The 15,689-nt window shown below is 37.9% G+C and overlaps 1 protein-coding gene across 1 annotated transcript; it reads right to left on the bottom strand.

Annotated features, from left to right (window-relative positions):
* Positions 1-3,003: 3,003 nt before the first annotated feature.
* On the bottom strand, positions 3,004-14,563 carry LOC148158673 (uncharacterized). Its single transcript, XM_088006336.1, has 3 exons — positions 12,630-14,563; positions 9,700-9,931; positions 3,004-3,705 (listed from the first exon to the last, which is right to left on the bottom strand). The coding sequence occupies exons 1-3, from the start codon at positions 12,722-12,724 to the stop codon at positions 3,640-3,642; spliced, it is 393 nt and encodes a 130-aa protein (XP_087862462.1). The 5' UTR covers positions 12,725-14,563; the 3' UTR covers positions 3,004-3,639.
* Between the last annotated feature and the right edge of the window lie 1,126 nt (positions 14,564-15,689).

Below are 15,689 nucleotides of genomic sequence, written 5' to 3'. Positions count from 1 at the left end.
AAATCTGGTTGTATTAACTTGGTTATATGAACTTTTCTGCCCATTTATTTGTCCCACTTTGAGTCCAGTGGTCACTTGGGAAAAGGCGGAAATGGCCACTTAATTAGCTGCCCTTGACCCTTTGATCCTGCCTCAGAGAGCTCCTGACCTCTGTATCTCTTTGGCCCATTTATTGTCCTCTGGGGAACTGTCCGCATCCTGACCCCCCTGACCCCGAGCCGGCCGGGGAACTTCACCAACAAGTCCCTGACCAGATGAAGATGCTCATCAAAGAGTAATGTTTACCTCATCTGGGTGATCCCAGCAATTACCCCCCACCAAAAACGAGGAAAGGATGCTGCAGCAGCTTTAATTAGGAGACATGGATTTCTCTGTTTGTTAAACCGGGAACTGATGTAAAGTACACATTTGCTGAGGTTGCTGGGTGAAACCAACTCCAACTGCTCTCCATTAATGATGAAATTCACAATAGCGTGACGGGATTTTACAAAATCATCTGAACATTTAAGTCCAGCCTCTACAGAGGCTGATTTCGCTAATTGCTTTCCTTTCATCCAGAGAGGGGGAACTAATCACAGAGATCAGCCGCTGTTGTGGTGTTTAGATGGATTGAAAACATGCTGACTCCGTCTTGGGCCTATGTGAGTGAGAACTGCACTGGTGTAAAGTGTGTGATTTAAAATTTAAGAGACGTGGAAATAACGGGGCTTGAACAAGCTATTTCAGCATGCAGCTGCAAAAACACACGTTGTTCAGGCAATGGTCAGCCTCCCCATTTGAGCTCGTTTGTTTGGTGTTTAGTTTTCATATTACAACGTTTAATGCACTAATAATATGATGGTTTCTTTACAATAAGCATACCTTGGTTGCCACTTTCAAAGGAGATACAAAAGAAAGTGCTGTAGTAACCAGAGTTTTCTCCTGATGTATAGAGCACAGAGTAGAACATCACTGCCCCTCCCCCACCTGTAGCTAAGCAATGCCTTTAACCCTGCTGAAAATGGGGTATTACATTGTTTTTTAAATTATTTTTTATTTTTCTTCAGGTATGAACTATTGACTATTTTTATATTTTTTTATAAATGCAAAGACTGACCACTCTGACTAAACAGCCAACATCAACAAAAATGTGTAAGAATCGCCAATGTCAGTGGCTGTTTATAATTTATTTCTCTTGCGATTGTGTTTCAAAAACAAAATAATTTTCATTATGGACCGCTGATTGCATTTTTAAAATTTTAGTAGCAACGTGAATGTTTTTGCTGCTTTTCAGATGAAAATAAAAGCCTGAAAATTATATTTGTAATCTTTTGTGCAATAATGTTATATTTTTACTCACAATTATCACACTAGACATGGTTTAAACAATGGAGGTTTAAACCTTTGGGAGAATATTTTTAGCTTGCATTTACTGTTATTATTTTACATATGTTTTGTTTGACTAAAGTGATTATCTTAATAAAAAAAATATATAGTAGATATCCTCCTATTCAAAAATGAACTTTTATTCTTAATCGTTTCAAAAAACGCATATAGATTGGATTCCCAGTACTGAACAGAATGGAAAAAAAATACACAATTAAAAAAAAAACAAAAAAAAAAACGTCAATCTTTTTCAAGATGGTACAATTCACACACCTTTCTGGACACACAGACCATCACTGCACTTTCTATTGTCTCTTTTGGGCTCTTTGCTTGTTTTCACACAATACGAGGGAAATAATCCCCCGCTGACCTTACACGCGTGTCCATCTGTTGTTTGACTCCGGACGCAGGAGTCGGTCACTGACCTCAGGACAGCCCGTAATCCCAAATTTAATCTAGAAAAACTCCGGGCTCCCGCTGAGCAGTGGCACATTTGAGTAAGCAAGCACTTCGTGTTGGACTGCTGCCGCAAAACGTGCTCAAAGTGCGGATTAGTGTTGCTGGAAAATTATTTAATGACCACAAATGCCGCTACAGTAGTCTATTTAACAACGGGTGACGTCATTTCCCCTCCCGCTGAGTTTTGAGGCTGGTGAACTTTTTTATTTCTTTGCCTCAGCGATTCAGCGCACGTCCCTCGGTCTGCTTCTCCTAATTAAAACTTAATGAGGGGTCACTCCAACGCGTCCCCTGCCCACCGTCACGCACACTACCATGTGAATATAATCTTGGATTATAAAATAGCGTGGAAAAAGTTACGAACGCTATCAAACTAGTTTTGGAGCATGTGCATTAATATATATATATATATATATATATATATATATATATATATATATATATATATATATATATATATATATATATATATATATATATATAGAATATATATATATATATATATATATATATATATATATATATATATATATATATATATATATATATATATATATATATATATATATATATATAAATTTTAGTCAAATGTTCTAATTCTAGCAGCATGAATTTTACACCCTAAAGATAATTCTTAAGCATGCTGTTCATGGCTGCTATGTTTACATGTGTAACAGCAGCAGTATGAATATAAGATCCAAAGAATTGCAAGACTTGTTCCTGTCAAACTTCATAGCCAAACTTGAGAGCTGAGCTTCCCAACCCTGAGGCAGTTGATGCTCAAACAGGATGCCACTGTTTTAGTCACGTTTTATGCTTTCATCACAAGTCAACTCTTATTTTAATTTAATTTTATTTTTTTAAAGAAAGACAAATCACGTGTCATTTTTTGAGAAAGAACATCCCCTGTGTTTATGAACCCTGAGGCTGCTGAAAAATTTAATTGTTTATTAATTGTGGATTGCACAGATATTTTATTTCTGTCCAGTTTATTAGGAAAAACACAGAGGCTTTTACAATTCAGAGACCAAATAACCTCATAATCATGGGATATTTGTTCGACTAAGGATCCAGTCATGTTATAGCAATACTAACTTCTGTCAAGTCATTTCTGAAAGAATGAATTTTGCTCAAATAAAACAAATGAAGATATTTGCATGAGGACATTTTCATAAATGCTTGGTTTCACAATGTCTGTGTTTATTTTCTAAAATTTATACTCAGAAACATTAACCAAAGTCTAACATTAAATACATGCATGTGAACATTTCAGCCAGTGCTATAATGTAATGAATGAATTAATTAAATAATTTAGACAAACTCATTAACCATTAAAATACACAAAAACCCTGTAAAGCAATAGAACATAAGGTAATATAGCCTCTAATCAAATTACTTATTGCATACAAAGAACAACATCCCAAAATATAACTAATAGATCAAAATTAAGTATATTAGAAATCAATAAAGCACAAACATGACATGTACCATTTTTTATTCTAAATATGAACATTTAATTATTCATATTCACAATAATAAATGATCATTAATTCATTATACCAGAGAGAAAAGATAATTCAACAATAACATTTTTCATACAGTAATACACATCATGTTGGGTAAGAAATCTGCACATTTTAATTTGTTTCTGAAAATGGTCAATTGTACACTGTATTACAACAGTATAACATTAACTTTAATTATCTAGATTGCAAATTCAACTCAGTACAGTTCACAGAAGTACAATCCATTCACAGAGTCAGATTCAGATTCAATGCTCAGAGTCCTGTAAGTATAGTGATATTTTTATTTTTTTCATTTTTCATGCTGAGTTTGGTCCCCAAAGCCAGGTGCAGAGATCTTCAGAGATCTGGTCCTATCCTGAACAAGAAAGATGGAGGGAATAATTAGCATGTGAATCCAACTTAGTTTGTCAATTTATTGCTCTATCCATGAAAGAACTTATGCCTCCCATTATTATAAGAATAACAAAAAAAAAGACACAATAGGAAAGATGTTTCTTAACATCACAATGTAGAAGAAAATACAAAATAAAAATTAAATTAGAGCAGGTTAAGTAGAGTTGTTAGAGCATTCATTGAAAGTTTTTTTTTTCTTTTGATACGTCAAGAATTTATAGTTAAACACAAACAGCACGTAAAAAGCAAACAATAGACCATAGAAGTCATAGAGACGCTGCTTTGTGGGGAACAATATAAAGTCAATAAAACTGAAGTTCTTTGGTTTTACAAAATTGTAATGAGTCTGTTTTGACAACAGTACATTTACATGTTGTGCATGATTTTTTTTTATTTTGCACATCAAACAGTGGAGGAAGTGTTTCGGGGGGGGGAAAAAAAACTTCCTTTTCATGCACTGTAAAATGAAAGCCTCCTTAGCTCTGCATGTTGTTCTTCTCCTCCATTTTCAGGCAGTAACGCTTAATGCTTTTATCCCCGCAGGGAACCAGCACAAACTCTTTCTCTGCCAATTTTCACCCACTCCCCAATTCAGATGAGCCCTTTCTCCCACCGTGCCCACAATGAAGGATTTGTCCTCGTTCTCTTTGTCCACCTCTGATATCTTTTTTTTTTTTGGTAGTGGGGCGGGGGGGATAGCTGCTCCCTCTCTGCAGACGGCATGCAGCGTATGCAAATACAGCTTCTTTTATTCGCCGGACCCCTCCTTCGAATGAATGCAACTTTAAATGAGGCCACACTCGCACACGTTTGCAGAGGGGCTGCGGAACGTGCACGCATTACGATCCGTGGATTTTCATGCCCACTCTGACACGCAATGAGTCAAACCCAAAATGCTGAGCAGCTACTGTGTGCAGGAACAGAAATGGGCGATCCACTGATGTAATACCTCATTTCAGATCGATTTAGAAGAAACCGCGGATAGAATGCGTTTTTTTCTCAAAGACAAATGGTGTGACGACGTTGCACGCATGGTATCTTTTGGCAGAAGGACTAAACAAGAAAATAAGGCCATTTATGGAGATTTTGTTTGATAAGGTCCGACAAATGTTTTATCACCGTAACTCAGTCCCCAAGTAGGTGTAAATTTGTGTAGGATGAGGTGCCGAATGATCCAACAGAATGTGCCGATGAAGGGCTGCAGACTTTCAACCAGATGAATTATCGCAGTGTCTGATGAACATAAAGTGTTTTCTCTCTCCCTCTCTTGCAGCTAACATTCCCAAGCTGGCCCGTGCCATCTGTGACTAGGTGTGAATGGGTTTGAGTTTGTGTGTGTTTTGCAGAGGGGGATGGGGGTGGTGGGTTAGTTGACGTCGGCTGGACAGCTCTGACAATTTGGCCTTTTCAATCTTGCATTGCTGTACTGAGCGGCCTCTATCCCATAGCAACCCTAAAAGAGGTCAAAGGCTATGTACTCCTCACACACCACCTCCTCCTTCCCGTCTTGGCTGTATTCTTTAACTCCGGGGTGGCCACAGACGTTCCCAACTCTCCCCCAGACGGAACGACTGCACCAGTGAACTTGAACTTGACTCGATTCTTAGCACGGCTTTCAAGTTACAAATTTGTAAAATATGGCGTATTTTAAAGCCTAATCTCAAACTTCACTGCTACAAAAACAAGATAACACGAGGAAAGAAAAATGAGGTCACATCAAGGATTTCCTAACCATCTTTTCACCCCACAACCTCATTGCACGCGCTATGATTACGAAGGGCTGCCGCATTAAAGGCTCAGTCACCTAATTCTTCTCTCCTTTCATTGGAGCACAGAGGACCCCCTGAAAAGCCTGAGATGTGGGAGCATCTCTCCATCTTCCTCTAATATACTTAACGTTCAGCTTCGTCCTAGATTAGTCTTAGCCGAAGCTGCATTAAAGACACCCAGTGAGCCTCGATTGACCCACATTGGAGCCTCATCCAAAACTATGTGCGGCCTATGAGCTATGCCTTATATTTATGTTTATATATGTATATATATATTTACATATATATACACATACCTCAGTGGGGTTGTTAAAACATTACTTGTGTCCACACATAGTGAGAAGGTAACCCAGGAACTGTGTGGTATTAACATTTTATCGCTACTATGGCTACACAGCTGCACCCACACAGAATGGGTAGTGAGCAGTGGCTGTTGTCACTTCATCATGTCATACATTATAATTTCCACTGCTCTGAAAATCCGGTGGCAGAAGAGGTAATACATAGTTAATAATGGATAACACAGGTAGGGAAGAAGAAAGGCCAGGTAATCGTGTGTCCCATTGTGCCACTTTCTTTAGGGGGATATGAATTTTTAAGTCAAATTTAAAGATATGTACACGCAGAAATGTATTCGGAGGTGTTAACGCTCTAAATCCTTCTGACTCTGCCAGACCCGCTGACCTCGCTCCCCCAGTCGCTCTGATTTCAGACTCTCTTGGTTTAAAGACTCTTTGTTGCAGAGCAGATTTAAAAACAGAGCAGCGTTAGCCAGTGTAAAAAGATGATTTCACAGAGGAGTTTATGCTCGCGTTGTAATTTGGTTTCACTCCAATGAATGAACATATCTGTCACTCATTTTTTTTTCAGCTCAGAAACTGAGGGACTAAACACTTCCTTGGCAAAAATGAAAACAAACTGTGTTGCAAGCCTCCCAACAAACACACACATACTTCTCCTATCAGCTGCTGAATGTAACAGCATGGCTCTCCAACATGGCTGCCATCTCTTTTCTGTTTGGGCCTCCCTTCTTTCTGCCTTTCCCTGGGGGATTAGTATTCAGTCTTGTCTTAAGCTCAACCTTCTGCATTTCTCCATTTCCAGACATAGCAGGAAAAAGAAAGCTGTGCTCTTAGCTACCTTCCTCTTGTCTCCTGAAATGGCCTGAAGCAGTAATACTGTACATCATAGCTGAGCTACTCTAATACAGCTCTAAAGATAGTTTAGTCCCTAGAGGAAATAATATGTTGACATGTGGGCTACACATGCTTTACCCACATTGTAGAGCCACACTAACAGAGTTAGGTATCATTAATGACTATTATCTGCTGGTTACATCACTCAGCTGCTCTGGTCGCAGCCCCGACTTCAGCTGAGTCAGTCAGTGATACAGGGCACCACCAAATGTCTTGTGGGATTTTTACACTGTGGAAAGGATTTTTTTGGGGATATTAAATATAGAACTCTGTAAGATTTTTTTCTTTTTCTTGGAGTACATTCAAAAAGTTTGTTACTGTTTGACATTTTATGTCTTCATCACAAACAAACTATTTTATTTGGACCTTTTCTAAGAAAGAGTACAAAATAGAAACCTGGAGGACAGTATATAAAAGTCCTCAGAATATACAAATTTTATTACACTTTAACAAAAGTTGCTACTTTTATTTCTAAACAATCCTACCTAAAGATTCTGATAATAATTTACTTTAAAATATTGGTTCACCCAACTGTTATCATCACCCATCTAATGCTGCCTTGTTTTGTGAGTCAATACACCAACTTAGCAAAAGTTAAATTGTGGTTAACTTTTACAAAACATAAACTTGCGGTTGACATTTTATGTTTTGGAGGATTTTTTTGTATCTAGCTATAAGTACTATAGCAACAGCACTAATGCTTTTTTAAAAACATTGAGTGCAAATTATACCTTACACAGGAGCTTTAGAAGAGAGTATGTAAAATGTTAAATTATGACAAGTGGTTCAGAGTTTTTTTTTTTTGTTGGAGCAAAAATGATCTCAGCTTTAATTAGCTTAGCAAGAGCTAAGACCCAGAGAAAGTGTGTGACTAAAATGTCTGAATCCACAAAGCTTGCTTGTATAAATAGAAATATGTTTACTATTAATTGATCTTAACTTGCATGTTTTCAGTGTATTTTATTAACAAATTAGAATTGTTCAATTTGTTATCCTGTAATTTATCAACTATTTGGTTAATAATGTACTGTATTTGAGTAATTAAATGCATTTGAGTTAGTAAATTAATTGAATTAATTTTGAGAAAAAAAATATTTGAAAGGTTGCAAAATAAAATGCTGAGTGTATGCTTTTAAAATATCAATTTAAATTTAATTAAAATGCTTTTTTTTTCTTCCTGTGTTAAACCTACATAATTTCTTTTCTGAAATATTTGTTACATGCAAAAATAAAATGTTGCCAAATTGTTACATTAATTATATTGGTTAAACTTTTGTTAGTTTTAACATTGGATGGTGTCTTTTTATAACCTGACACAAGAACACATATTAAATGTGGTGTGTAAGTGTGGGAAACACAGCAAAGATTACAATCAATTAAATTCTTATAGGAAATTGTACAAATATCGCTCCCTTGCACTATTGTTGCAACCCAAAGACATTTTATCGAGAGACAGGACTTCATATGCATATTGTCTCTGAATGCATGTCTAATTCCTGGGAAATTCCTCTCATTTAGCTGAAAATGTTGTATCTCCATGTTTTTCAGACATGCAGAGTAGACTGAATAGACTAATGAACAGTCAGGTGGCACTCCAGGGCCTGGACTAACCCCCCTTTCTTTTCCTCTTCCCCTTCCCCAATCACCATCACCATCACACACATATCAAACACACATACACTTGCCCACACATTAAAACTCAGCGCCTCGTCCGACCCTGGTGATCCGCACGACGGTCTAATGTCTCAGGCATCTGCTCATGTCTAGTCTGGAGGGCCTTTCCCACCCTGCCCCCCAGCCCGGGCCCGCCGCACCACCAGTTCCCACAATGGTGAGAAAGCAGGCTTTTCGAAGGGAATGGGTGGCGATGGGGGGTGTTGTCGGGCGAGCAGCTATTGAGGGAGGGTGAGAGTGAGAGAGAGTACGAGGCTGAATGATAATGTGAAAATGCATGGCGCTGTTCATTAACACACAAGCTTTGCAGCTGCACATGTTGGCCCCGGACACACACGCTCGTGTGTCTCACTTTTCCGCCTCGGGTTCCTGCCAGAGCCACTACAGGCCAGCTAAGCGGCATGATAACGAGAGCTTTGCAAGTGTACGTGGGCATGAGGTTAGAGCCGTGACGCTTGTAAAAATCGGAACCCTTGATATCTATAATGATTTGAAAGAACAGTCTGCTTTCTGCATCCTGAAAAAGGTTTCTAATCGTATTCGTATCGCTTAGTTACAGAAGGAAAGGAGCCGAAAATTAAATCTAGGGCCAAAGAAATACTGTGAAAGATCCACTGGGAAATATTCAGAGTATCTTTGTGCAGGTGCAAAAAATTTTGATTCACTCTGCAACCATTGCAACAGAAGTGCATTTTTACAGAGCACTAGCATGCAGCTTCATGCTCAAAAAGAAACGATTTAACACACAAGAAAATGTGTGGCAAACAAAAATCTAAAAAAACGAGTGGGCATGATTGATCACAGATGGCTTTGTTTTGTTTTTTTTTTGTTTTTTTTGTAAATGATTCCAGTATTTGCTTTATTAGCATCAGAAATGTTCCAGCACAGTTAACATACATAAAGACACTTTAAAACGTCACAATTTTTTTTAAGGAAAAACCCAGTGTTGCATGCATTAATCGGCGATATTTATCAGGTGGAAACGCGCCGTGCCGAACTGCCTGGTGTGCGCCGGGGAATAAAGAAGCACCATGACAAGAGAGGATGGCAGGTTTCCTTCAACCTGTGCCAGCTCATTAATTTTGTTGCTACCCAGCACCCCCCACAACCAACACCAATCCCCACCCCCCCTTCCTCACATCACCCCTTAACTGCTAATTAGCAGGAGCAGACCGCAGCAGACAAGAGAGAGGCCATGTGTGACTGTGGAGGAAATGGGGGAAACTCTTCTTCTCTCCCTTCCCCCCATTAAGTCGCCCCCTCCCTAACCCCACTGACCATCACTGGTACCCAACAGCAAACCATGATGCAGCTCACCTCAAGTGCCAGCCCAGCCATTTTAGATGTCTCGATGAACCATCTCCCAAGATGGCTCCTCTGAGCATGCCCAGGCTCCAGGTCTTTGTCTGTCTCCTGGCACAGCCGAGTGTCTCCGCTGGCGATACAGATGGCATCGTGGGCTTCTGGGTAAAAACAGGCGAGGGTGTCGGAGGAGGCGGCAAATCCGGACCAGGCATTTTCCCCTTCTTGTTTTTGCTTGATGATGACTCTGTTAAGGAATTTTGATGTACACAGACAAGGGAACTTGAGAGTGTTATTCATTCAGGGGAATCATTGTTAAATTGTGGACAGCATTTAAATGAAGGGCCATTATTAAAAAACATTGATATTTTCCCAAGCACCGCATACTATAGAACACTTTTAAAGCTCTGAGCAACTACAAAGACCGGTTTGTTTTCAGGACATGAGTGTGTATTCTACTGCTATAAAAGCCCCAGAAAAAGAAAAAAAAAATCTCCCACATTATACAGGTACAAAGGTAAAAATCAAGGACGACCTGATTCCATACATAAGCCTCAAGTGTTTTTTATTCCCCTTCTTAAAGAGGCACACCAGGTTCACACGCTACCTATAACAGAGGAAAGCTCCGGAAAGGACTCGGGCCACAGCCTTTTCACATATCCAATACCTGACTAAGAAACGAAGCAATTAGTCTGGGTTGACAGCGAGCAACAGCTAGTTAACAGAATGAATGAAAACTCATCTCACTTTGGAGCTCTTTAGGCTTTAGTGGCATTCTCCGAACTGAGTGCATGCAACACGCATAGAGCTGAAGTACCAAGTTGAGAAGTTCAGCTCCTGCCTGCAGGACGGCCTTGGCCTTCTCATTGAGCCAACGCACAATGCGCTCCAAAGAACTCGAGATTTTAAACACAGACGCCAAGTGTTTTTTTTTTGTTTTTTTTTTTTTAACTCTGCGCTTCACTCGTCAGCTGCTTTATTAGAGGTTCGGGAAGGTTTGGACAAAGCATTAGCTTTTCCTTTCTTTTATCTAAACAAAGTTATAATTGAGGCTGTGTTTTCTTTGCTATGTGAATAGTATTGAAAAGGACAAATCAATATGAGCCCCAAGAAGGCTGGTGGGGGCAACGTGTCCTGAGTAGATACGGGTGAACAGAATTAATAAATACACAAAGGTGTAAAAAACATGCTTTGAAACTACTAACATTTTTTTGTCATATTGTTTCAGTTTGCAGTTATTTTCATAAAAATACAAGAGAAAGTTCTGTCATGACCAGAGGTTGTTTTTTTTTTTTACTGTATAGCCTTTGATAATACAGTGATGCCCCTCCCTCATCTGTTGTTTGACCCTGCTGGTCAGCTGGCTTAAAGAAGGGTTTGGTTTACAAGAAAAAGTAATTTTGCAGTTTCCAAATTCTGGAAATATGGACAAGTGTGGCGTGAAAATCACAGAAGAGCAACCTATCTTTCCTGCAAATATCTGCAAAGCAGCTGGTTGCAGACTAGCTATCTGAGCAGATAGCAATTAGAAGTAGCACATTTATTTTCACATGTAAAATTATAAATAACTCCTAAACACTAGCTTGAAAGGAAGAGTAGAAAAACTGGATGTGTTTGGAAAGAGTCAAATATAAAAAAAAAATAATATTTTATTGATAATGTCATTAATAGTCTCATACTGGCCCAAGGCAGATTTTGGGGTGATTTAAGTAAATAACTGAACAGAGATCTCTTCTCTTATTAGAGGGACACAGTTTCTTCACCTTTACTGTTTCAGCACCAATCAATTGGTCTAGTTTTCACTTGACTGGCCATCACCAGGTCTGACTGGTGATCACAAGGTTGCACACCTCTTTCCCCTTCTCATTTTGATCCATTTTTAATGCATCAAGATTAATAATGTAATTTTTTTTCAGTCTACTGGTGCATAAATAAACATTAAATTCTCTGTTGCAGTTTGTTTGGAGTTTGGTAAGAAGCAGACAAAGAATAATCCTCAACAGGATAATATTAGTAGTTTAGTAACATAGTCTATCTAAGTCATGTTTAGTTGTGTTGTTTTAAAAAAGGTTTGGACAAAAAGTTTGTCCGATTGAAGGAGTTGGGAATCTTACTTTTTTTTTTTAAATGGGTTCCACTGTGGTCATAAAAGTGAACAAATCACACCACAAAGTAGGTGAAAAAAGTAATTTTTTATGCCTTTATTTTACCAGTTAATTGGAATAAAATCAGCACTGATTGACACATCGTGACCAACCTTGGTCTTCATCATGGTCAGTGTCTGTTTTCCTGCTGACTTTTCAAGCTCAACCCCAAACTAATCAGTAAACTCACTAGTCTTTACATGTCATCACATTGTGAGATGAATTAAAAAGAAGAAAAGGACAATATAAAAAAAAGACAATGAATAAATAAAATATTCATTAGCAGATCAGATCAGAAATAAACTTGGAAACTAGCCTGAATAATTTGTGTATTTACTAGTATCCACCTTCTATAATTAATTTTATGTGAAACTGAAATTCTTTTAAAATGTCAAAATGTTAAATTGGCTCTTGAAATTTGGGAGGACTGGCAGGTCATTTCTGGGTTCCTCAGGAATAGAAACAGGTTACAACAAAAACAGGGTTAAATTGTCAACTTTGAGGCCTCAACCAATTAAAAATAATCCTAGGAAATTCACAGGAATACAAGATAATTGGGTGAAATTTATACACAAGAGAAAGACTACCTGATATAATAATAATATATATATATGTATTTATAAAGTTACACTCCATGATTTGATGTGCATCTTTGCTATATGAGACAATTACTTGTTATTTGTAATACGAAAATAACACACAGTAGAAGCATGTTAAAGTGTATTTTTTTTAAATGCTATTTGTTATGTTTAATTTTATCATCCATCAACAACAATCCTTACAGCAACAAATGTTTCTTACCTTTCCCAGATGATAATCTTCCTGTGGAGCAACATCACCCCCCCACACACACACACGCCTTCCTCAGGGGCGAACACACAGCTGATGGAAGTCATTTCTACTTTCGGTTATCTAGCTTTATGACAGGTATTTAAAACTCATACAGCTAGATAACCAAAGACAGAAACAGACCCCCCCCCCTCTGCACTTTAGGTATGCTGAGCAATCTCCTGACATAACGATGAGGATGAGGCGTCTTCACAAGGCCTGAAATATTTATACAACCCAAGTTAATTTAACCTTAAATTGGTGAAAGATTTGTATCATCCCCATAAACAACAACAAGAAGAATATTCTGGTTTAACAAGTATTTGAGGCGACTATACCGTTCTCTCGCGATAGGTTAGAACGTGCCCCAGCGAAGGCCCGCTGACGTTTTTCATACTAATCGCGAAGTGTAAAGAGCACGTATTTAATGTCCAGAACATATTAGAAATGCAACCCAGCATCTTATCTTCATTTACATTATCATTAACAATAATAATAATAAAAAATACCAGGTAAACATTCCAGGTGGGCGGTGACGTGTAACACTTCTGTTTTGTCATTGTTTTCTTTTTATTTTAAAAATGTTTTCACTAGGTAACTTAGTGCATATTGTAACATCCTACCACTGGGGTTGATGTCTTAATTTAATTGTACTTTCTGTAATGCTTTGTTCTTATTTATTAGGTTAATATTTTGGGCCAACATCATGGTGCTGCTTATTTGACTTAAGTTTGCATTAAAAGGGTATTTCACCTCACTCTGTAACGTGATCTCAAAAGCATTAACACGAACCTGACATCATCACAGGCGAAAGAATGTTCGAATAAAAAATAAAAAAAACTGCAATTTTTTTCCCCCTAATAATAACAAAAAAAAATCTTTCCATTCTAAATTGAACTGGGCTTTAAGATGCTCTAATTATCTGTTAGCTCTTTAGTGCTCCTGAGGGAAAAGATTCCCTACTTTTAATGAGAGTTGTGATTGGCCTACTTCTGAAACTAGATTATTTCACATCACAAGGACTAATCCGCACACATGTTACAAAAAAATCCCAAATTGTTCCTGAACATAACAGAAGGCCTGGGGTCCTAGAAGCCTTTAACATTCTGAGGATTTATCCAACAAGGGTTTTAGGGGTGTTTAAGACCATTTAACGCTGTGCTGCGCTCTTATTTTAAATGAGACACAAGGGTGTTTCCACCCTTTAAATACGATGTCTGCTCTTGTAAAAGAAAAAAAAAAGATCATTTGTAATAAGCATCCATCATCATCGTTGAAAAATGTTAAACCTGGAAATATTAAATACATTTATAATGTACGGATACGCGAGCAGATTTGCCGATTTCCAGAGGCGTTTCTGACCTGTGTGTCGCAAGCAAGAGTAAAACTCTGTAGCCAAAATGTCTTTGATTTGAGGTCGTGCTGAGTCTTCCAGGTGGATTTTCTCTGCGTTTACATCTGGTTTCAATGCAGACAGAGTCAATATATCCTTCTCCATCCTCAGTCCTCCAGCTTCTGTCTCTCCTCCAGCCTGCGCTCTTCCTCCACTGTCTGACAACCAGCTCCCGCACTGACATCATGCCAGGACCAGGGGCCGCGAATTGACCAATCACAGAGTAAGAACTCTGCAAAGATCTTCAAATTGCAGATTGATGTCCCACTACGAGTTGCTTTCACGTGACTTTTTTTTCTACTTAATTAAACATGAATTGTGTGAATCCAAGTTGCGTTTTAATTTTTGCTGAACAATATAAGCCTTTTGAACGTTTTCCTGTTTTTGTAACTGACTTCAATATTTTTTAGATACGTTATGGAACAGACCTCTTGCAAATTAATGCCTGAGCTTTATGCTTGTGAGATGCTTTGCTAATTGATCATCTACCCTGAATTTAATTCCGCATCTTCCCCTCAACTCTGACCATCTCCCTGTGAAAAAAAAAAAATAGATATCCTTCAAGCATGATGCTGTCAACACAACGTTTTACAATGGGAATGGTATGGACAGGATGATGTGCTGTGACGGTCTTCTGGAACATACAACGTTTTCCTTTCAAGTTTTATTTAGGTCTCATTGGAGCAGAGCACCATCTGCCACATGTTTGCTGTGCACCCTATATGGCTTGTGACAGTCTGGAAATGGGACTTCTTAGCTTTCTTTTGGGCAGTTTTGTACGACACAAAAATATTCCTGTTCATAGAAGATTTTCTTCTTTGAACACGGCTGTAAAGCAGTATCCTGTGATACAGCTTTGTAGCCTAACCTTTACTTTAAACTTTTCCATCGGCTTATCCCGACCCTGCTGTGTTGCTTTTGGTGCTGCTTGTTCACAGTGTTCTCTAACAAATCCCTTCATAAAACTTTGAGAATAAAGTGTACAGAATTGGATCCTATTTACTAGTTAGGCAGCCTGAAGCCAAATAGATGTGCTTATGTAGAAACATCAGTTAGGGGTGATGAATACATAAATTTGCCATGCTGTAAGATTTTCATTTATTAAAAAAGTCTGAAAACTCCATTTGTTTTCTTCGAATTATCCCCTACTTTGCATTGGTCTAACGTAAAATCAAAATAATAGTAATAAAAACGGACTTTTAAGACACTATTCAGTTGTTACACATGTTGGAGCTATAGATTCCAAAACATGAGGCCCCAATTTTAGTCTTAAAACATCTCTCATGATTGTCATTATTTAACTTATTTAAAGGCAATGTTTGCTTTTGTTCTGTAAAACGTTAAAAAGCACAGTTAAAGTATAAAATAAAAGTATGAACAGTTATGTTAGAATCTTCAATGAGTGTAAATAGCTTACCAGTAGAGGACTATAAATGGCTGCAAGTAAGTGTGAGATCTCTTGAGAAATACAAGATCTTTGAGGTTTGAGAGTTTTTTTTTTTTTTTTTTTTTTTTTTCTTTTGGCAAATTAACATTAAGATCCATTGCCAAGACTGGACTGAAAAGTTCCCTCCAAATTAATGTGAGGAGAAAAAGAGAATTTTTCTGAGTAGTTTTAGAGATGACACCTCCTCAATTAG

This window comes from Poecilia mexicana, unplaced genomic scaffold (genome assembly GCF_051168715.1).
Source record: "Poecilia mexicana isolate PSO_F unplaced genomic scaffold, ASM5116871v1 scaffold_6, whole genome shotgun sequence".
In the NCBI taxonomy this organism is placed as follows: Eukaryota; Metazoa; Chordata; class Actinopteri; order Cyprinodontiformes; family Poeciliidae; genus Poecilia; species Poecilia mexicana.
Note: the sequence above shows the minus strand (reverse complement) of the source record. Positions and strands in the feature narration are given on the sequence as shown.

Excerpts from the sequence above, each read along its gene's own strand:
- LOC148158673 (XM_088006336.1), bottom strand. The coding sequence starts at position 12,724 with ATGACTTCCATCAGCTGTGTGTTCGCCCCTGAGGAAGGCGTGTGTGTG. Across the intron at positions 9,932-12,629 it reads AAGATTATCATCTGGGAAAG|AGTCATCATCAAGCAAAAAC; the intron begins GTAAGAAACATT and ends ATTCCTTAACAG. Across the intron at positions 3,706-9,699 it reads TGGCTGGGCTGGCACTTGAG|GATAGGACCAGATCTCTGAA; the intron begins GTGAGCTGCATC and ends TTTCTTGTTCAG.